Source organism: Barbus barbus (assembly GCF_936440315.1).
Source record: "Barbus barbus genome assembly, chromosome: 38".
Lineage (NCBI taxonomy): Eukaryota > Metazoa > Chordata > Actinopteri > Cypriniformes > Cyprinidae > Barbus > Barbus barbus.
The window spans coordinates 24,632,767-24,655,334 of record NC_136716.1 but is presented as its reverse complement, the minus strand read 5'-3'; the positions used below and the strand labels follow the sequence as shown (position 1 = coordinate 24,655,334).

The window sequence follows — 22,568 nt, the reverse complement described above, 5'->3', positions numbered from 1 at the left end:
CATATCCACTGTGTCAGATAGCAGTTGTCAAGCTTGACCGGTCTGATCTCCTCGTCTTCCTCCTCAGCATCTCATTACTGTCCTTATGAAAAGCTCTTATGGGCCGCACTTGATCTCCAAATATGAGTTCTGAAGATGAGTTGTTGTTTTCCCTTTTTTTCCCACTCACGCTCTCACTCCTCGGCCTCCTTTATTAGCAGCTAAGCTCTTTACACTTGTAGCATATTGCAGTAGGTTATAGGACTAAGCTTTATTGTCCTACATTATTGAAAATCTAGGCTCTGAGAGCCGGCCCCAAGAGGTCAAGCTTTGTCTGAACGCTGCCTCTCATTTCTCCACCGACAAAAGCTAATACTGAGGGAGGTTGAGGAAGATTGAGCTGGTAATATACTTAAATCCATCTTGGTTGACTTAGCACAAACTTCGACCCGTCCCCACGGCTCCTCCTGAGCTGAGGTAATTCCTTTATAACTTACAGGAGCAGAAACTATGACTTATGAATACACGGCCACTCTTATAAGTCTCTTGTAGGAGAAGCTTGTTTTATGAGCTGGGCCGCAGCTTGAGGAAGTCATATCTGCGAGAATATGTCAAAATGAGTATTAAAACTTGCTGTCTGAGGGGAATAGCTGAGACAAGTCTTTGCTCCTCCTGGAAAAAGCATCAATATGTGGTGCAGGTGTTCTTCTTATTAATCGGAGTCATTTTTGAGAAAATAAAACTTTGTATGTTGAAGATGGGTTAGCGTGGAATGATGAAGTGGACCGATAAAAATAAAGCATGTATTGTAAAACTTAACAGATGTATGGTGGTACCAAATATATAAAGCTGGATTTTAAACACTGCTGACTTGTCCAAGTCCCCTTGGAAGAAAAACGGAATGGGACACTGCCATCTTGTGTGCACTTTTGGGAACAGCATGTATTGATTTAAAAAAAACTATTAAAAAATAGCCTGAGAAAAAACAAAACACAAAAGCTTTAATCAAATGAGACTTTATGCAAAATATTCTGGATTGGTTTATAAAGGATACAAATAGGTTAAATCACTGAAATGTCTTCTACAAAGGAAAACAAAACAAAAGACAAATCTATTGAGATAAGTGACAATAACACAGTGACAATATATCTACAAAATGTCCTTCAAATGAACCTGATATACATTTCTAACTACCAAATTAAATGCAACTAAAATGTTAAACCATGGACATACTTAAAAAATATGAAATAACATTTAATCCTGAAAATTCAATTTTTTTTTAGAAAAATAGTCTAAAAAAAGATTATTTGTGCATATAGTTTCACAGACTTTGCTAACATTACATTTTACAGCTGTAATTCCTTCTTGAAAATCAAGATCATGCAACACTGAAAAAATGGACCGTGCAAAAATCTCAACACACTTCACTAAAAGTGTGATCTAAACCATCATTCATGGCCTTTTTACCACCGGAGTGTTCTTGGTAATGTGAACCTCATTGCTACGAAACAATAACAGGTACTACTGTAGGTAGGTGAGGCTAGTTGGAAAATGCATGGAAGGCACAAAGCATGCGGGGAAAAAACCCACACGGTACGGATAAACTGCAGATCGCTTCTCTGCATCGGCCGTTTATTCAGTCGATTCATTTTCTCCAGGAGTCATCGGCAATGCTGATCAATACCTCATGATGTGGTTTATATGGCCCTGTCAGAGACAGAGAGAGAAACATTGATGTGACACAGGTCAACTTCACTCAACACTCTATGCATTGTATGTATAATGTTCATTAACCCTACGCAAATTGATATTCATATATGCTGACTGTTCCCGTGTCCTAGTGGTTAGATCAGCTGGTAGGTACTCTGGCCTGCGGGAAAACCGTTCAAAATGTGCATTTCTTTCTCGTCATGAATAAATATTGATTTGCAGGAAGTACAACATTTCCAAAGGCAATCATATTGCTTGTATCAACGCCATCCGGTGAAAGTGCTGTGGGTAGATTGAGTGCGTGTGTGCGCACAAAATTTGATGAATGTGTCATATTGTAAAAAGTGGCATGTTATCCACACACACTTTTGACATGAAAGAAGAGGGGAATATTATTTGTAACCCACAAAGAAGAATAGCAAATGTTACTCACAGGTTCACCCGCCATACACCTGGGGCAATATTGTCCTGCACCGCGTCCTGGGGCAGGTAACACCTGCTGACAAAACCAAACACATCAGAGATTCAAATAAAGATTTGCAAATAGACACATGCCATTAAAACATGATTCCTATACGTGTTTGGTAAGGATCAGTACTGAACAAAACAATGTTACTTTAAATGTAAAATCACAGTTTCTGCAGGCATTTTAAGTAAAGAAATAAATCGAATGGAGCACAATGCATCAATATAGTCACAAAATATAGGCTAAATGCCTTGTATTAGCAATGCTTAAAAAAACTTCCAACAGATTTGCATTACTTTAATTAAATCATATTAAATAAATAACTAAATAAAAAATACAATTAAATAAATCAAATAATACGATCACCATTATTTTTGTCATTTTCCGTTTCAAAATTAAACAAGTTTATGATTAAAACAAGAAGGTATATTTGCCAGTGGGCTCAGAAAAATCAACTTAATTCAAAGGGAAATCATGTTTTCATTCCACATTAACAGATGTTTGTTCTTGTTTCAAGCAGAAACTCACTTTATTTTCTTCACATCTTGATTTCAGTACGTTCAGATAACATAAAGATCTTCTGCTCTGGTTTAAGACCTTTTAAGACTCACAGAATCCCTGAAAATTACACTTAATAGCAGACTTTAAAAGTTTGTTCAGTACCAGTATTTTGGGTTCCACAAGATACTCGTGGAGGAAATTATATACACAATGACATATTACTTTTTATGAACAACAATTTTATTTTATTTATTTGCCTCTTTTGTTACTTTTTTTTTAGTACACTAATGATTCAATAAATAATTTGTTAAAACAGGGACTTGCTGCCACCTACTGGCAGTTTTATTATCATATTTAGTTATCCATGGCAGCCCTAAACCAGCACAAAAACACTGTTTAATTATCAATATTGACCAAAATTACTCCATTTCAGACCTCAGAAGAAAAAAAAAAACAACAACTTATAAATAATAGTTATTTTAATATGGCTATTTTTTTCATTAAATAAAACACCTTTTTAAAAATGAGACAAATTTTGAAATTATTGTGTAAAATTAGCCACAGGACCCATACCTACCGATACCCCCCACACCATCCCCATTGATTTTTTTTTTTACAAGTATAGGCCTATCTTATTATTATTGCTATTTGATTGTCCTGAAATAACATCTTATTTCCAATAACACTTTATTTCCAAAGTATTTCCAACTTCAGTAAATGCAAAAAACTATTGGCAGAAACAGTGCAATAAAACAGACTGCCTAATAGACTGTGACCTTTAACCCCTGCATTCCTCATGCTTCATAAACACAAGAACATCAGATAAGAGCAATATACAAGTTCATCACAACCCTGTAAACAAGAGAGACAGGAAGAAGAGAGACAGTCAAATAAATAAATCATCATTTGAAACCAAAACAATTCCTTGAGATATACAACAGCCACATTTTACCCAGTTGAGAACTTGTTTTATGTGCATTTGGAATCCTAGAAGAAAAAGGAAAAATGCCCATTATCAGGCAGAGAACAGGCATGTGGGAGATTGTATACCATGCCGGGCACTTTGGCACTGTGTCCATTTTGAAGGCTGTGATTTTGGGCATCCCATGTGTCCATTGGAGTTTCCATCACCGCACCATATTCAGCCCGGCCACAGCCTCCCAGTCCATTACACAGCCTTTTCTGTGAAGTTCAAAAAGATTAACATGCATTTAATTATTTATAGCTTGATCATGTAAGAAGATGCCAATGGAATCAGATGTAGCTGTGATGCCACGGTGCATTCTGTTCCTATAAATCACAACAGCTATTTTCAGTGATGATCAGATGGGCTTATTTAAATGCACTAATAATAACTCATAACTCTTTTTGTAAAGGGCCACAGAAGCTCAAACAAATACTATCAAAAGCATGCATACTAATGCATATTTAGCATATTTAAAGCATGCATCAGGATATAGTAATACAATTAAGTCCATTTACCGACTGTTCCAGCTCTCCACTATGTCTTCTCTTATTCTGCATGGGACTTATGCAATCCATTGATTATTTTACAGAGCTTAGCTTTAATTCAAACACTTGATGAATTAATACAATCCGCCCCAAACTCTCATATAGATCGATATGCAAAGTCAAAAACCCATTGTATTAAGCAGTCAAAGGCGGCCACTTTTATCCATCGACCACTGAGGCATCTGTAAAAGTATTATACAAATAAAACAAAAAGACAATAATTCAAAACAAAGCCGCTGTATTCCCGTGCGACTCTTCATGCCCTGCTGCTCGTTCAAGATGAGTGACATACAGCTGCCCCAACCAATCAGTGAACAGTACGGGCTAAAGGAGGCGGGGTTACGTCAAATAGAGCATTATTATTCGACGAGAGTCAGACAATTTAATTTAAAGGAACAGTTCACCTCAAATGTTTGTCCTCACACTTATTGTACTTTTATTTTCCACACTTAACCTTAACGTTACTGGTTTTCTTGTTGCATGTTTAACATCACATTTTAATACTTTTACAATTTGTAAACCTTCGGTTAACATTCTTGTTTAATTAAAGTGAAATTATAAGTGAACGGGGACTGAGAAGTTACAAAATGACACAAAACTATCACAAGAATAGTCCGTATTTTGATTTTGTACAGCAACTGTAAATGATATTCAAATGAAAGGTACAGTACAGGAAAGAGACCAATTCAGGTTATTTGTTGCCACACACTGTAAATTTGAAGAAAGTGGAAAACGTTATTTAAAACGTAATATGTTGTGTATATAATTCAAATGTTATATATTTAAACAACGTCTTAATTTTCAACTCAACATTTCTCCCATAACTGTCTGTGTTCGATGTTGGTGATATCGTATATTGTTTAGTAATGCCTTGCTTTGATAAAGTGGGGGGTTCGATGATCGCTTAGTAATGTCTGGCAGTATGGCGAACCTCACGGATGCGACTTCACTGCAGCAGTTTGAGGAATTATTAAAAAATAACAGCAAGTAAGTGAATAATTCATTAGTTTGTCACGAAATGCAATTCATTTCGAACAGATGTTTAACTGATTCAACACATAGGCAAGGAGAGAAAACGTTTATAGTGTGCATTTTGATCGAATTGAATGAAATAACCGATGGCCTGTTCAGAGAAACTCAAATCTATATTAATGCATGAACGTTAATCTGATCTAGAGGGCATGATTTTGGCAGATTGTTTTAATACTGCATTTAATTTCAGCTGTCTTTAATATCCTCGTTGCAAGACTGCTGTTATTGTTTTTTTCCTCAGAATCAGACCTCTTTAGGTTGAATTTATGCTAGACACTATGTAAAATGAATAGTTCTGCACTTGGTAGTCAATATTAACCAGTGTCCTTCATGTCAAAACTAAACTTGATTGAGAATTTGACTTTTTTTCAGCAACAGAAATCTTTTTGCTCCTTGTCTTTAATGTCATGGCAGATGATTAAACAAAATTGCAATTGTATCTACATTACAGTCTAGATTCACATTTAAATGAAACCTGTGATTCAGATCTACATGGATTTCCCTAACTCTAGATCTCAAGCTCATCTTTCCTACTCTGTCTTGTTCAGGTCCCTCACCGTTGTCCATTTCCAAGCACCATGGGCTCCGCAGTGTTCGCAGATGAACGATGTGATGACCGAATTAGCCAAAGAGCACAAACACACCATGTTTGTGAAGGTACCCCTCACAGCAATACTGGAAATCATTTCACCAATAACATTAATGCTTAATTTGTGCAAATTGTGGGTAAATGTCATTGTGGCATGTAGTTTCTGCCTCATTTGCAGAATTGGTTAAACAGAAAGCTTGTTTCCAAACAAGTTTCCCAAAGAGTCCAATGGCCCCAAATCTCACCAGTGGCTGCCCATAAATGCACATATCTGGCTGCTAAAACCAACAGAGCTGTGCTGATTTCAATATGAATATTTTATTTCTCACTGCAAAGTAATTATTAATATTACTATTAATTTTGATTGATATCTGGCCAATTTGCAGAAAGGCAAAGGACATAATTCTTTGAATGAATTATAGTGGATATATATATATATATATATATATATATATATATATATATATATATATATAAACAACAAAAGTAATTCATTTTAACAATTAAATATGCACAATATTTAAGATCTATTTTTTATGGGAACATCTATGACGTAGTGCATGCATAATTTACTAGAATTAAATAATAATTAGAAATAAATCTTTATCCACCTAATCTTTATAAATCATTTCCAATTAATCTTTTTATTTTAACAGGTTTAAGTTACGCTTTTTAATTTTTTAAGTTTTCCTTTTTATGGAATATTGCAGTGTTTATTATAAATATTTCAATCCAATGATCCAATCAATTATATATGGAAAAAAAATTAAGTCCCATCCTAACACCCCCACCCCCATTTGAGAGACCATTTACTGGCATATGTGACCCTGGACCACAAAACTGGGCCATATTTATAGCAATAGCCAAAAATACATTGTTTGGGTCAAAATGATCCATTTTTCTTTTATGCCAAAAATCATTAGGATATTAAGTAAAGATCATGTTCCATGAAGATATTTTGTAAATTTCTTACCGTAAATGTATCAAAACTTCATTTTTGATTAGTAATGTGCATTGCTAAGGACTTCATTTGGACAACTTTAAAAGAGATTTTCTCAGTATTTAGATTTTTTTTGCACCCTCAGATTCCAGATTTTCAAATAGTTGTATCTCAGCTGAATCATAACAAACCGTACACCAATTGAAAAATTGACACTTAATACTTGGTTTTGTGGTCCAGGGTCAAATATATGTTGTGAATTCAGGAAAAAGTGAGAAAATATTGTGACTTTGCCTTTGACTTTTTTTTTCAGTCATATATTTTTTCTGTAGTTATTTGGTATTTTGATTCTTATATGAATTTAAAAACTGATTTATTATTATTTTTTATTAAATGCTTTCTCTTATCCCAAATTAATGCAGTGAATAACCGTGTAAGCCATTCCTAAAAGTGTACAGTACTGTGGCACAGTCAAACTTTTGTTCTGTTTGTTTGTTCGTCTAACCCAGCCGACACACCAGTAATGACTCAACCAGTGGCGTGGAACTCTGTTTGTTTGACCATTCGCAGATGGTTTGTTGTGTTTGAGATACCCGCTTGAAAATAGCCATTATTCTGTGTGCACTGGGCTCTAAATGATGGCAAAACGGCTTTAGCTCCAGTAACACAGATCCAGCTGCTCTCCTCCCTCTGCTCCAGCTCCCAGTGGAGAGCATTGAAATGCCTCAGGCTCTGAATGACTTTACCTTCCTCATGGCCTTAAACTGGCAGAGAGAAATTTTTCCTTCTGTTAAGGGTTAATACTGCCTTTCATCACACAGTCAGCAGAGCAGAAGAGTTCTTCAAGCAACAATTGCCCTTTTATAATCTATATGAAATAAATTGTGTTGAATTCCTTAGAAGACATTCAGAATTGGATCATTTTTCTTAAATGTTTGTTTTTAGTTATTTTAAGAATTCATTTTTAGGTACAGTTTATGCATCCACAAAAGAAATTTCAATCATTTAATCATTATCAGAAGCAAATTCAACATGAAGTGTGTCCAAGCGTTTGACTGTCAGCATTGACTGTCCTCATTGTACATGTTATAGCTGAAGCAGTGGAGTTTAGATTTGTAGTGTTAGTTTTCAATTTCATGTGAAATGTTTTTTCGTGTTTTTCAGTCTTAAATTGGGTTTTTACAACCAGATAAAGTGTCAGCCCTCATGTTATGTTTGACATGTTGATGTTTGTGATGTTTTATTAATGTGAATTATAAAGAATCATTAGTACAGTAGTTCTCTCTCTCTGTTTTTAGCTGGAGGCAGAGGCAGTCCCGGAGGTTTCTGAAAAGTATGAGATCACTTCAGTTCCCACCTTCCTCTTCTTCAAGGTAAAACTTTGACTTCAGCTATGCTCAGATTTACCCAAATTATGGTAATAATATATATATATATATATATATATATTTTTTTTTTTTTACATAATAAAGGCAATGTTTTTAGAGAGTGGGAGGTTAGATCAATCACAAATAGGAAAAATAAACATAATTTAAATGATTTAAACCTTTTAAAAGTTTGGAGGCAGGTAAGGCTTTTTAAATGTTTTTGAAAGAATTGTCCTGTGCTCACAAAGACTGAATTTATTTGATCAAAAATACAGTGAAACTGTAATATTATGAAATATTAGAAATATAAAAATGTATTCCTGTAATGCAAAGCTGAATTTAGTGTCACATGATCCTTCAGAAATCTATCTTATGCTGATTTGCTGCTCAAGAAACATTTATTATTATTATTATTATTATTGTTGTTGTTGTTGTGGTACTTAATACCATGATACTTTTATTTTGTATTTTTTGATAAGTAGAAGTTTAGAAAAGAACACCACTGAAGTTTAAACCTTTTGATCATTTTAATGCAATTGGATTGATAGTGTATTTTTTTTCCTCGGGTAATTACATTTTCTTGCTCTGATTTCCTTGGAGAATGTTACATTCAATAGATGATAAACTATCTACAGCATTAGTGGCATAATTTTAGAAGTACTTGCATGAATTATTTAGTTAATCATTTACTTGTTTGTTTTATTAATTTTTACTTTTTACTATTTTGCTATTATTCAGAAATAAACCTTGTTACAGAGGTAACCTTCAAACAGCAAACTTGAAACATGGCTTTCACAAAACATTCAAAGTGACTTTTGTACAAATTAAAAAATGTTGTATATAAAATTTTGACACTTTTAACTTAATTGTTATCATTTGAATTTGATCGGATTGTGAATGTTAGGTTATTATATCATTGGTTAGTATTAGTTTTCCCCTTAATTACATCAGCAGAAAAGTTGTTTCAGAGGCGGAGAAAGTTAAAACATTTGAATAAAAGATTGTGAAAATAAAAACTTGCTTTGTTTTAGAATAATGTGCGCTTAAGAACCGTGCAGAATAAATATAAGACCAGCAAAATGTATTAAAAATGTAATTGAGGCCGTTTTAATTCTCCTTTTTATATAGTATGAAGTTCACTACTACACTGTGTTCTTTATGTTTCGTAAAGCGTGCTGATCTATGCCAGAATGTGCTTTTCTGTACACACAGCTTTTATTTATGTTAGGTGTGCTGCGATAGTTTTTTGTGTTTATTTAGCAGAGGTTAGAAAAACGGAGCCTGTTGGGAAGGTTGAGTTTAACGATCAAGTAATGTGAGCTGCAAAATCTCCTCGTGTTAGAATCAAGCAACTGAGAAATAATCGGAGGTTAAACAAACACACGGCTTGGCAAGACTTTCCCTCTCTTGGCGTAACATGTCAAAGAATCAGGAGAGCCTGCGGCCTGTTTTCTCTCTCTCCCTGCAAACAATCTAAACAAACTGGCAAGCATCCTAAAAAATTAATGCTGTTTTTTTCCTTCCTCTCAATCTATCACTACTCACTCTTGAGTGTTTTTTATTTATTTATTTGTTTACAACCCTTAGGGCGGTGAGAAGATTGACAGGTTGGATGGTGCGCATGCCCCTGAGCTGACCAGTAAGGTGCAGCGGCTGGGGTCCGGTGGGGGCGGGGCTGCCAGGGCGGGGGACGTCCCTAAAGAGGATCTCAACGAGAGACTGAAGAGGCTGATCAACGCCGCACCCTGCATGCTCTTCATGAAAGGATTGCCCCAGGAGCCTCGCTGTGGTAAACACGCACGTATACACACGCTCGCATAAATTAACACGGGGTCAGCAGATTAGTTGGAGCAACCGTTGGCGATGGAGTGAGACAAATCAAGGTTGCATGAACGGGACGGAGAGAGAAGTGCATTACGTCTTTCTTAAGCGTCTGTATGGATGTGCCACTATATTCCAGGCTGCATCCGGTTTGACCCAAAGTTTCTACTTATTGGAAAAACAACTTGTCTGTCTAAATAGCTCCCATTACATTCGACAAAGATGCTGTTGCACAATGCAGCATGCATTCAGTTACTTTTTTGTCATGTTGCATCGCTACTTTCACAACTTGATGCATGTTTTGTGCTGTGTGTATGGCAGGGTTTTCCAAACTTATTCATGTATTTATTTATTTTGAAAAGACCATCCGAGATCTTAAGTTAATGTTTTAGTAGTTTAACGCACATTTGCGTGTTCATGGTTCTCTGATGTTGTTTAATGGTCATATGTGACCCTGGACCACAAAACCAGTCATAAGGGTCAATTTTTCTGAAATTGAGATTAATACATCATCTGTTAGGATAGGACAATATTTGGCCGAGATACAACTATTTGAAAATTTGGAATCTGAGGGTGCAAAAAAAATCAAAATATTGCGAAAATTGCATTTAAAGTTGTCCAAGTGAAGTTCTTAGCAATGCATATTACTAATCAAAAATTAAGTTTTGATATATTTACAGTAGGGAATTTACAAAATATCTTCATGGAACATGATCTGTACTTAATGTCCTAGTTTTTGTCATAAAAGAAAAATCAATAATTTTGACCCATACATCGTATTTTTGGCTATTGCTACAAATATACCCCAGCGATTTAAGACTGGTTTTGTGCTCCAGGGTCACATATGACATGTAGGTAAACAAATAAAGCAAAAAATAAATAAAATACAAAATTTACATGAATCCTTTTTTATCCAAAGTGACTTGCATTCAAGGTATACATTTTATTCATTCATTCATTCCCTGGGAATCGAACTCATGACCTTGTCGTTGCTAACGCCATGCTCTGGTTGGGTAAACCTCTGTAGCGGTGAACGGAAACTACAACAAATGTGTTTTTGTTCCTATTCGCTCTAATAGCAATAGAAAAAAATCCAGCAGTTGCATTAGAAACATTCACTCATAGAAGCGTAGAACTAGTTTTGTGTCATTTAATGTATAACACAAAGCATAGTGTTATAAATGTACACTCATTTCCTTTTAAATGAAAATATACAAAACTTTGCTTGATTTATGATGTTAATAACCAAAAAACGCATCATCACAGTGTGTGAAAAAGGTCTGTATTTACTTACAATTCACTAAAATGGAAAAGAGACATTCTGTTGACATTTGTTGATATGCAGTTGCTCTAAAAATGATGGAACATGTTCTGCTTTTGTAAGTCAAAGTTATACTTAATAGCTTAATCGCTTAATAGCGTTTTAGTCTTTAGTTTGTTTAACTTTATCTAGCTTATTTCTGTTTGATTCGCTGATTTTCTGGCATGCTTTTTTCTTCCTAACACTTCCTGCTCATGTCAAAAATGTGTGGTTCGGTGTTGGAAAACGTCCTCGTATTAATTTCGCCCATTCAAAACAAAATACTTTTGATAGTTCAAAGTGCATATTTCGTCATGGACTGAGGCGCAGTTTAGCGCTTGACGTTTTGGCTGTGTAAAGAGGAAGGTCTGGGGGAAGGCTGGCGTTTGCCATCCTGAGATCAAAATAAGAACGATATTGAACTCTAATCTCAAACGTGATGTTGGGCTTTCAACGGCTGCCAGCTCCTCCAGCTCTGCTTTATTAATAGAAGATCCTCTGAGTTTACGCCGCTTCGTCTCTGAGCCCGGAACCTGTTGCTCGGCGCCGTTGATGTTATTTGAAGCCGTGCTAGGTGTCAGTGGGTCGGTCCGGCTTGGAGATATTATAATGCTGAAGCTTATTGATGTTTTCATTCGCTTGGCTGATGTCCAAATCAAGAAATAATGCACAGAGAGCGAGCCATGCCGGTCAGTGGCATGCATTGGGTTCTAAACGTAAATGCGCTCTTTTGTTCCAATACAAGCGTTGAGCCAAATGATCAAGTGGTCCGCTAACGCTATCTCTAAAGCAGTTATGCATGTCAAATTAAAAGGTTATGTGTCCGTGTATCAATTCGGATCTCTCAGCCTTTCTCGCTCTGAGTGGGTTGTCCTTCAAAAGAGGAACGAGGCTGTAACATCACCCCTGTCCTGGAGCAGAGTCGCCAGAGCGGGTGGTCTTTGGCCCCTGTAGGTGCAGGCATAGAGGGGGAAAGAACTCGGCAATCAATGCAGCATGTCTGGTGGAGTTCGCCCCGAGCCAGAGAAAGCAGCTGCCCGCCTGTTTGCCTGCTCTGATAGAGTCGAGCTAATATACCAGCAAATGCATAAGCACAAGTGAGGCGCCTGGAGCTGTTTTATAATGAATTCCCTCATGAGCCACACAAGATGAAAATGGGTGTTTTACTGCAGGGGCTACACAGACTCTACACATCACCTTGCACATCTTTCTCTCTCTCTCTCTCTCTCCTGATCTGGTTTCTTTCTCTCTCTCGCTCACTCCTCCTCCTTGTGCGCCGTTTCTCTTGTGTCTTGTTCTCTTTGTCTCCTCCCATCTAATATCACGCTCTCTCTCTCTCTCTCTCTCTTTTATCTTCTCTCATTTTTGGCTTGTAGTCATTCATATGAACAGAACTGCTATTTAAAATTCAGAAATCAAGAAATTTTGTTCCAGCTTTCAGTCAGTTGCCCAATATTGCGTAGTATCTATAAATGGACAAATTAGTTATTGATTGCAGATTTTTTTTCTTGACATTTTACTCACTGTGTGACTAAAAACAAACAAAAAAAGAAATAACTTTTGTTGACAGTGTAGCAAGGTTATTAAACTCAAAATAAAACCATAAAAAAATTTTATTTGGAAAATATAAAAACATTAAAATTTTTATTTCAGCTACTTGCCAAGACAACATTTCTCACAGTAATTTAGTTTAACATGATGTACTACTATAATAATAATAGTTAATAACAACATAATAACATTAATGAAAACTATAATAAAATGTATAAAAAAAATAATAAAATGGACAAAAAGCACAACGGAATAACTAAAACTTTAACTGATATATATATATAACAATGTAATTTTGGCTATTGCTACGAATATTTCCCAGCGACTTAAGACTGGTTTTGTAGCAATAGCCAAAAATTCATTGTAGGGGTCAAAATTATGCATTTTTCTTTTATGCCAAAAATCATTAGGATATTAAGTAAAAATCGTGTTCCAATGAAGATATTTTGTAAATTTCCTACCGTAAATATATTAAAACTTAATTTTTGATTAGTAATATGCATTGCTAAGAACTTAATTTGTACAACTTTAAAGGTGATTTTCTCCGTATTTATATGATTTAGGTGATTTTCTCCGTATCAGATGATGCATAAACCTCAATTAAAAAATATAAAAAATAATAAAAATATATATATATTCCTCCAAACTTTGAAACAAGTGCAAGCTAACATCATGTACACAGGCAAACCAAAGTAGACAAATTTTTTTAATTAATATTTCAATTTTTTGTTGTTGTAGCGACATTAAAAATATTAATTTATTTATTTACTTTTAGTTTTATAAAAGAAAAATAACTATTATGTAATGGTCAAGGCAAGCAAACTAAATAGTCAATTTAATTTTAATTTATTAATAGTTTAATAATAAAATGCATTAATTTGAATTTTGCAGTGACAAATGAAAACATTTGTTGTGATTGTATTGATGTTAAATATATAATATAGTGTGCTTTTAATAATTAAATATTTTTAGTTTATTTTACGTTTTACTTTATATTTTTAGAGCCTTTAAACAAGTGCAAGCTAGTATAAAGTACACAAACAAACTAAACCGAGTTACCGCTGTAATGATATTCTTTTTAAACTTTAACGCATTTTTGTTGCATTGTTTGCAGGTTTTAGTCGTCAGATTATTCAGATTTTGAAGGACCACAATGTACAGTACAGCAGTTTTGACATTCTCTCGGATGAAGAGGTCAGACAGGGACTCAAGACCTACTCCAACTGGCCCACTTATCCGCAAGTCTACGTCAACGGAGAGCTCATCGGAGGACTGGACATCATAAAGGTACAAAATACTAGAAGAAACTGTTGATCGTGTTCAGTGAAAATCAGTGCATAGCAATTTTATTTAGATATTTCCCTATTTTTCCAAACACAGATTTCTTCATCGCTTTATGTTGTGCATTTTCTCCCATGCACTTTATCTTAAGAGTTCATGTTTCAGGACTTTTTGACGGCGTGTGTGTTCTCGGCTAGCCGTTATTAGCTGTATGTTGCGCTACATTCCCAGCGAGCTCATACTGCTTAAAGCAAGCAGAGTGCTCCTGCTGAGAGAGGAGGGCTAGATTAGCCAGCATCCATCCTCTTTCCCCTCTCTCTCTTCTCTCAAGAGTCTTAGAGGCCCTTCCTCATTAAGTGAATTTACCTTTACAGCGAGGTAAAATATCTCCACAGGGAGCTTTTAGTTATGAAAGGAAAGCGTGTATGTGTGAGTCGAGTTCAAAGCGAGTTCGGATTCAGAGATATTGTATGTCCTCCACAGGAGCTGGTCGAGTCTGGAGAACTTGAGAATACTTTCCCCAAAACCGTCTCACTGGAAAATAGGTAAAGACAGATACACGCTCGCTCAAACGCCCCGTCTGTACGACTGGACTTGTTTAAACATTCTCTCCTCTGACAGGCTGAAATCTCTAATCAATAAATCACCCATCATGCTCTTCATGAAAGGCAATAAAGAGGTGAGTGAACTTAAAAACTATTTTACGCTCTCAGGTTTTTTTTTTTTTCTCCTGAAACACAGTTTAAAAGAGTGAGGAGAAAGCAGGGGATGTTAAAGGGATAAATCACCCCCCAAAAAATTCTGTTTTATTTATTCATCCTCATGTTATTACAAATCCATATGCTGTTATTTATTTATTTCACTTTTTCATACAACTTCTTCATAGTGACCATGTCTCTCTTGCTCCAAACATACAGAATTTTTTTTTTTTATTTTAATAATGATTTCAAGTCAGCTTTGTGTGAAGAACAGACCCAATTTTAAGGAGTTGGTTCTCAGTTTTAGTTAATCTAAGTAGTTGGTCTGTTAGGATTCACCAGTGGCTGGTTAGCATAGGTCAACTAGCTGGTAGATGCAGGTACTCTTCAGATTTTGGTAGCCTGAAAATGTATTTAACTAGGCCAAATAAAAAAAAAAGACCATTTTTTTTTAAATATAGAAAGTCAGAAGTCTAAATGGCAATCAAAAACATTTTCAATGCACAAATATCAACAAATACCAATGAAATAATTTTATTTCACTATTTACAAGGTCTCTGCTGAATTTTTAAAAATCAATTTAAGGCAATTTATGAACCCTTTTGAGAGCTGCACAAGTAAAATGAACACGAGTGGGGTTGGACAATATCTATGATAACATTTTAAGCCATAAATTGACCAAGGTTTTGCACACAAAAAAATCTTATAAAATTACATTTCAGCTTTTAAACCATTTTTATGAAAAGGGACAAATCAAACATATTATATTAATTTAAAACATACATATTACTGTCTTAATTGTTTAGATTTTTAGAAGGCACATTAACTTTCAACATTTACAACTATGTTTGCTGCATAAAAACATGGGTCGATATTCGCATTGATCTGAACATGATAGGCAAACTGTAAATGCAAATTCACTTTCTGCCACAAGGTGGCGCTTTAGGAGCAAATAGCGGCTTATTCGGTACGTTAACAGCTGTACACAAAGCAGCACCTCGCTCACATACGCTGCTTTAAAAGGCATTATGGCACGATGAAAGGAAAATGCCAACGACACGTTTCTGAAGACAGACGATTCTCTTCAGAGACACATTCACATAAAAACGTGCGCCGTGTTTTGAAACGTGCAGCGCTCATTTATTCAATGACATCATTGCCTTTTGAAGTTTAATCCAGCTGTATCGCGATTCTTGTCTTTCCGTCACCAACTGCAAGACCTCTTGAAATGTGAATTAAGACTTTTCTTATACCATTTAACGTATTTAAACCTTTTTATGGCCTTAAATTTTATACAACTAAATTGAGATTTTTAAGGACCTGCAGAAGCCCTGTACTTTAAGGTAGCCCATCGGGCAGGGCAGTGGTACATTTTGGTAGCCCGACTGGAAAACGCAGTAGCCTAGGGCTGGGCAAAAAATCGATTTAATCGATTTATCGATTTTGTAGTTTGAAACGATTTTTATTTTGCAAACTCGAGTTTTTTGCCACAATAGTTTTTTCGGACTTTTCCGCGTTTCGTCCTTGTGGGTTACCGTAGCGCGATATGAGCCAGCCCCCGCCCCGCGGCCCTTTCACACAGGACGCGGCATGCGCTGCGCTATGAAACCCATTCATTTCAATGGCTTGCGCTGCGCGAGGGCGGTTAGTTGCTGCGCCGACCAAAGCGCACGCGCAGCGGAGCGCACCAGCGGCGAGCTTGCGCGCGCGCCGCGGTCAAAGTTCAAAATAGTTCAACTTTTGCCGCTGCGCTCTGTGACTCGCTGCCTCACCTGTATAATACAACTCGGGAAAAGATCCGCAGTGAGCTGGAGGAGATGCAGTTTTACTCAGCCACAACGGACGATGCAGCCATATCTGAGTCTGACGGTTCACTACATCAACACTAGTTGGACTCTGCGCAGCATCTTTCAGAGATCTAACAAGCACGTGTTTTGTTGTTATAGATAAAAGTTTACATTTGTTCACTCTTTGAGCAGGCTATAAGTCTGCCACAGGCATATTTCATTTTTTATATTCACACTATACTGAGAAGAGTTTATTTTTTTAATTGTAATGTTATATGTTACAAAATTTGTAATTATCTGATTTCTTGAACAGAAAATTTAAGCTACTGTGAAGTTGTTGCACTTTTGCTTAAACCTGGGTTAAAGCTTGAAATTGTTGAATGACAGAGCCTCATTTACTTTTTGTTTTGGGATTCTATGCATTTTAACTCTTGAGGACAATCATAGCAATAAAGTTGCACTTTTGACACTATATCTGATGCCTGCAGTAATTTTTTAAGTGCATTGGAAAAAAAAAATCGAAAATCGAATCGAAACTCGAATTTTTCTTTAAAAATCGAAGATTTTTTTTTTAGGCAAAATCGCCCAGCCCTACAGTAGCCCCAGGACGTCAGGCTAGCGATTTTGCGAGCCCTGAGATGCCTTAAAGGGATAGTTCACCCAAAAATGAAAATTCTATCATCATATACTCACCCTCAAGTAGTTCCAAACCTGTATGAATGTTTTTGTTCTGCCGAACACAAAGGGAAGATATTCTGAAGAATGTGGGAAACAGAGCAGTTCTTCAGGAACCAGGCTGTTTTGGGGCACCATTGACTTCCACAGTTATTTTTTTTTTCCTACTATGCCCCAAAACAGCCTGGTTACAAACTTTCTTCAAAATATCTTTCTTTGTGTTCAGCAGAACAAAGAAATTCATACAGGTTTGGAACTACTTGAGGGTGAGTAAATGATGACAGAATTTTCATTTTTGGGTGAACTATCCCTTTAACTACACCATTCAGCTGCCAAAATACACTTTTTCTTCTTTCTACATTGAAAGCTGTCCAAAAGTAACAATATTTTAAACTGAATTAAACATTTATTTTATTTTCATTTATTTAGCAAATATCATATACATTCGTATTATTATTATTATTCAGTGTTAAGTTGTATGTACTTGTATAGTTTTTATTAATATTTTATTTTAATATTTTGGATTAGCTGTTATTTTTTATCAATTTAGTTTTCATTTAAATTTGTTTAATTGTTTATGTATTTTTTTTATTATTATTGTAGTGATTTTTAGTTCTTCACCTAGTTGCCAAGGCAACATTTAATTTTTTTTTCACCTTATAACAACAACGGCACTGTTGTTGTTATTAAAATAATTAAAAAATAATTCATATAAAATAATTTATTTTAAACCATTATAAACTAACATGAACATTTTGCTAAATTTCTTCCTTTGTTTTCCACTGAAGAGAAAATCGAATAATGTTATGTTTCATAGTATATGTATTGATAAATTAATATTATAATAAAAGTAAATAATTTTAAAATATTATTTTAGAAAATTATGAAGTAATATTGCTGTGAAAAAAATCTGCCTTTGTGTTCCACTGAAGAAGAAAAAGTCATGTGGGTTTGAAATGACATAAAGCGGAGTAAATAATTACAGAAAGATCTTTTTGGCTGAACATTTCCTTTAACGTACAGTAAAAGAAACCATGTAGGGGTAAAACGGTGCTGGAAATCGATATCAGGCGGCTCCAGCACTGATAGAGCTGCGTTCTCTTTCTTTAATGCAGGAGAAAGACCCCTCACCTCTCTCCTCATAACTGTATTGATCTCTAACACTCACACATGAAAGACATTCTGTGCAGTAGTTTAAAGTCTTTCCCCACGAGACCTCTCTTTTCTCTCTATCTCCTCTTGTTCTATTACCTCCTCTTTCTCCCCTAGTTATTGAGACGCACTTCACAATATCTTTTGTAGGTGGTTGTAGTTGTAAGTTTGTAAATGAAAGTTTGGTTCTGTGCTGGTTTGGGCCCAGAGGAGCCGCTCGTATCTTGTGTACTCTGTTCTTTGAGCTTCTCCACTAGTCTGCGTGTGTTTTGGTGGAGTTAAAAACTTGCTTCCTCTGATTGGCTTTCAAGCGCAGGGTTCCGCTTCACTGCAGCCTTTCATGATGTTCTAGCGTTTTCACCCTCTTAACTCGTGTCTTTGTGAATACTCAGGCTGCCAAATGTGGATTCAGCCGTCAGATACTTGAAATAATGAACAGCACGGGGTGAGAGACTTTTACGATTCCAGTACAGTACAGTGTCATTTAACTAAGACTGGAAGCTCTTAAGAGAATGCTCTTAACGTGAATTATGAATTACTGAAAGACTAAATGTATGTTATTAAAGTAACATGTTTTTCGTTAACATTTCAGAGTTGAGTACGATACGTTTGACATATTAGCAGATGAAGAGGTGAGAATTCCTTCAGGTTTAAGTTTGTTGGTATCATTCTTGGTAAATTTTGTCTTGCCAAAGCAACTTCAAGAAAGACTGTGTTCCTTACAAACTGAATAATTAACAATTAAGCAGTCATATTTAGAATATAATTTTATTTTTACTATATGAATGTCCCTAAATAAATGGTCTGTTTGTGTTTTTAGCCAAAACGTGCATTTCTGATTGTTTTCACAGGTAAGAAAAGGACTCAAGACGTTCTCCAACTGGCCGACGTACCCACAGCTGTATGTTAAAGGGGAACTAATCGGAGGACTGGACATAGTCAAGGTGAAATGCATAAAAGCGTTTAACATCTTACTAAGATGATAAAGATGAATTTAGAATTAGGCACTACAAACAGCATTGCATTTGTAATGCTTCATTAATGAATGTAAATAATCCCAGACTTCAGAAATAAAGTATTTATAGTGGTAGAAGGGTTTATTTTATTATTTTATTTTTTGCAGATTGCTTTCCTTGGTATAGAGATTTAGAGAGCAAATCTAAATCTCATATACGCTACCATTTAAAAGTTTGGGGTCGATATTTTTTTTTGTTTTTTAAATAAACACGCTCACCAAGGTTGGATTTGTTTTCACCGTACAAGCTCTCACTGTATCTTTACTGTATTCAAAATACAGTTTTTCTATTTGAATACATTTTAAAATGTAATTTATTCTTGTGATGGCAAAGCTGAATTTTCAGCAGCCAGGGTTGAAAAGTGTTGAAAACATTTCTACTGCCTAATATTTCAGTGGAAACCATGATGCAAGATTCTTTGATGAATAGAAAGTTCAATAAAACCTAATTTATGTGAAATTTGAACCTCAAAAAGCTGTGTCGTTTCATCTGCCTGTAGAGATGCACTGCAGTTGGTGTTTTACTCCAGCAGAGGGCAGATGCAGCTCTACAACTCTGAACCTGAATGTACGAAGGATGAACTGTGAAGGTGTTTCATGACTGATGGGAAATGTTTATATTGTTTAACAGGAGCTGAAGGAGAACGGTGAGCTGGCACCTGTGTTGAAAGGAGAAAACTAAACTATTCCAGCACTGAAGAACATGTGGATCACATTGCTGACATGCCTGTAACCTGCACACTTAACCTCAGGAATGGAGTACTGGGATTAGATTTATTCCATCCAATTTAGTGTTTTATTAGAAAATTGCTCATTTTTAAAAACAATGTTGATCCTTTGCTGTAATTCTGTGATCTGTTTTTGTTGCACTGACATATTTTAGATATTGTTTATACCTGGTACTTGCATCCATCTCTGGTGATCTGATCACAAGTGGTCAACTGAGATTTAAAATGTACACCGGGTGTTGACACTTGTCTTAAATATGTCTGTTGTGACCACACATTTTTTGCCAATCAAATACTTTTAGAATGAGGATGTCCATCCCATTGCAACCAATTTCAATAAAAGTGGCATTGGGCAGAATCCAAGACTGATGCATGTATATGTATGGGCATTTTCTTATTAAATTGCAAGTAATTTATTGTGTTTACGCAACCCACACCTCATCCGGCTTTGAGCCGAGAGCATAGAGTGACCATTATGTTTCCCTCTCTCTCTCTCTCTCACACGCACACACACATACACTTGTGGTTTTAGGTAATTGCAGTGCTCCCATAATAACCTGATGGCTGTGCTGAGGAAACCTTTTAAACATTTCAACATATATACCCACAATAGCACACTCAAATTTGCCTTGATGCATGAACTGAAACATATGACAACCACTGTTTCGTAGTCATGCATAATCACTGCCTGTACACAAACACAGTTTCATTAAACTTCCATTAAGAGCAGGAATACATTGTAACATTATAACAGTAGTAGGTCTCTAGTGGTTTTCAAGCTAGCAGTGTTACACATAGTAACTCAATTTAAGGTTTCAAGTGTTTAAAATGAAGTCAGACAGTTAATATTGTGGAATAAATTAAATAGAATTTCTTGTGCATAGTGTATATCTTCAATGGCAATGGTAAAAAAAAAAGTGAAGTGACATACTGCCAAGTATGGTGACCCATACTCGGAATTCGTGCTCTGCATTTAACCCATCCAACGTGCACACACACACCGTGAACGCACACCCGGAGCAGTGGGCAGCCATTTATGCTGCGGCACCCGGGGAGCAGTTGGGGGTTCGGTGCCTTGCTCAAGGGCACCTCAGTCGTGGTATTGAGGGTGGAGAGAGCGCTGGACATTCACTCCCCCCACCTACAATCCCTGCCGGCCCGAGACTCGAACCCGCAACCTTTGGATTACGAGTCCGACACGCTAACCAATAGGCCACGACTTAGCTTTTTCTTTTATGCACCGAGTTATGCATACGCGGATATTTTCTTAAACCTTCATTTTTGGAGTATACAATGTATATTTTATATTATATAAGCTCAGATAAAAGTGCCTTCAAGGAACCTTCTGAGAAAGCTGCACTGTTGCTTTAAGTATCTGCCATGTCCAAGTATAAAATATTTTAAAGAGCCCAATGTTGAAACATGTATATTTCTAATATACCTGCCAGGGTGATCTAAATAAATAATGTCTATAGTGTATGTCTTTTATTAGTGTAAGTATAAAATAGAATAGCTGTTACATAAAATAAGCCTAGTGTTACACTGAGTGTGGGTATTAATATGGTGACCCAATTAGCATGTTTTTTTGCAAAGTGTGCAATCTCTTGCACTAATGACTTTCAAAACATCACTATATATATTCTCACATATTTTCAGGTAGCCACAAAAACATACTTTGTGGTGCAGGCCTAATCGAGGGGTGAGAACCAGAAAGGCATAAGTGACATTTCACCAACTTTACAGGAGAGCCAAAACAAAACTTTTACCATAGTTTGATCTGACTTTGTGTACTGATTTCAATTGTTTATAATAACAATTTGTACACTCATGGATGACAGTACTTTTGCCAGTAGAAAAGGCTAATTAAGAGCTTTCATATTATATATATATATATATATATATATATATCTCCATTTCACCAAAAATGTCACTTACGCCCTTCTGGTTCTCACCCCTCGTTATGGTGTGTGTGTTTGTGTAATGGCTGCGACTGGATGATACAGGTGATTGTATTTAACGACTTATTGGCAAATTCAGGCATCAAATATCCAGACAAGTCTTCACAGGTGAACAGTATTTCATGTAATTAGACATGTCAGCTGATTGGACAAATGGGCTTATAAAAACAAACGCCTAGTTCTGAGTCTATACATAGATTTGCTGTTGTTCTGGTTGTAGCAGTTTGGGTTTGGTGTTATAGAGTTCCTTTTCAACAGCAATTGTGTTAATGTTTTTTTCTGCTATGGATCTGGGGTGGAAAAGGTTAGTTAAAATTTTAAATCTTGAATCTGCTTTTCGGTTACATGTATTATGCAGAGTCTTTATTTATTTGTTTTCCCTTTCCTCGCTCTAGGGCCCACCACTTGGTTATCATCTTGATTTTCGTGAAACAAGCTGTTGCTGGTGAAGGTGAGGGATATATATATAAATGTAAATAAAATTAAAGGTTCCTGCACTCCTTATT

General features: G+C 35.8%; 2 protein-coding genes across 3 annotated transcripts in view; one reads left to right on the top strand and one right to left on the bottom strand.

Moving 5' to 3' along the window:
- LOC306857866 (glutaredoxin 3) overlaps positions 1-20,983 on the top strand; it is a gene marked incomplete at its 5' end in the record, with an annotated part of 36,512 nt that extends 15,529 nt beyond the window's left edge. Inside the window, 11 exons of one of the 2 annotated variants that reach the window (XM_079398124.1) lie at positions 5,079-5,155; positions 5,749-5,857; positions 8,028-8,102; positions 9,684-9,885; positions 13,883-14,055; positions 14,533-14,594; positions 14,671-14,728; positions 18,754-18,806; positions 18,954-18,993; positions 19,213-19,305; positions 20,008-20,983. In XM_079398124.1, the coding sequence (XP_079254250.1) occupies positions 5,079-5,155; positions 5,749-5,857; positions 8,028-8,102; positions 9,684-9,885; positions 13,883-14,055; positions 14,533-14,594; positions 14,671-14,728; positions 18,754-18,806; positions 18,954-18,993; positions 19,213-19,305; positions 20,008-20,058 (993 nt within the window). In that variant the 3' untranslated portion in view covers positions 20,059-20,983. Of the gene's footprint in view, positions 1-5,078; positions 5,156-5,748; positions 5,858-8,027; positions 8,103-9,683; positions 9,886-13,882; positions 14,056-14,532; positions 14,595-14,670; positions 14,729-18,753; positions 18,807-18,953; positions 18,994-19,212; positions 19,306-20,007 lie in introns of those variants that run through there. The other variant, XM_079398123.1, reaches the window with a different exon arrangement.
- LOC306857867 (uncharacterized protein) lies at positions 982-4,458 on the bottom strand. The gene is made up of 4 exons (XM_079398125.1): positions 4,139-4,458; positions 3,707-3,838; positions 2,123-2,188; positions 982-1,686 (listed from the first exon to the last, which is right to left on the bottom strand). The coding sequence occupies exons 1-4, from the start codon at positions 4,196-4,198 to the stop codon at positions 1,657-1,659; spliced, it is 288 nt and encodes a 95-aa protein (XP_079254251.1). The 5' UTR covers positions 4,199-4,458; the 3' UTR covers positions 982-1,656.
- Positions 20,984-22,568: the final 1,585 nt, after the last annotated feature.

Bases quoted from the DNA above. Each gene is read 5' to 3' on its own strand.
- LOC306857867 (XM_079398125.1), bottom strand. From the start codon at position 4,198: ATGGATTGCATAAGTCCCATGCAGAATAAGAGAAGACATAGTGGAGAG. The intron at 3,839-4,138 runs GTAAATGGACTT...TGAACTTCACAG, and splicing joins GTGGAGAGCTGGAACAGTCG to AAAAGGCTGTGTAATGGACT. The intron at 2,189-3,706 runs GTATACAATCTC...TGGTTTTGTCAG, and splicing joins GTGCCAAAGTGCCCGGCATG to CAGGTGTTACCTGCCCCAGG.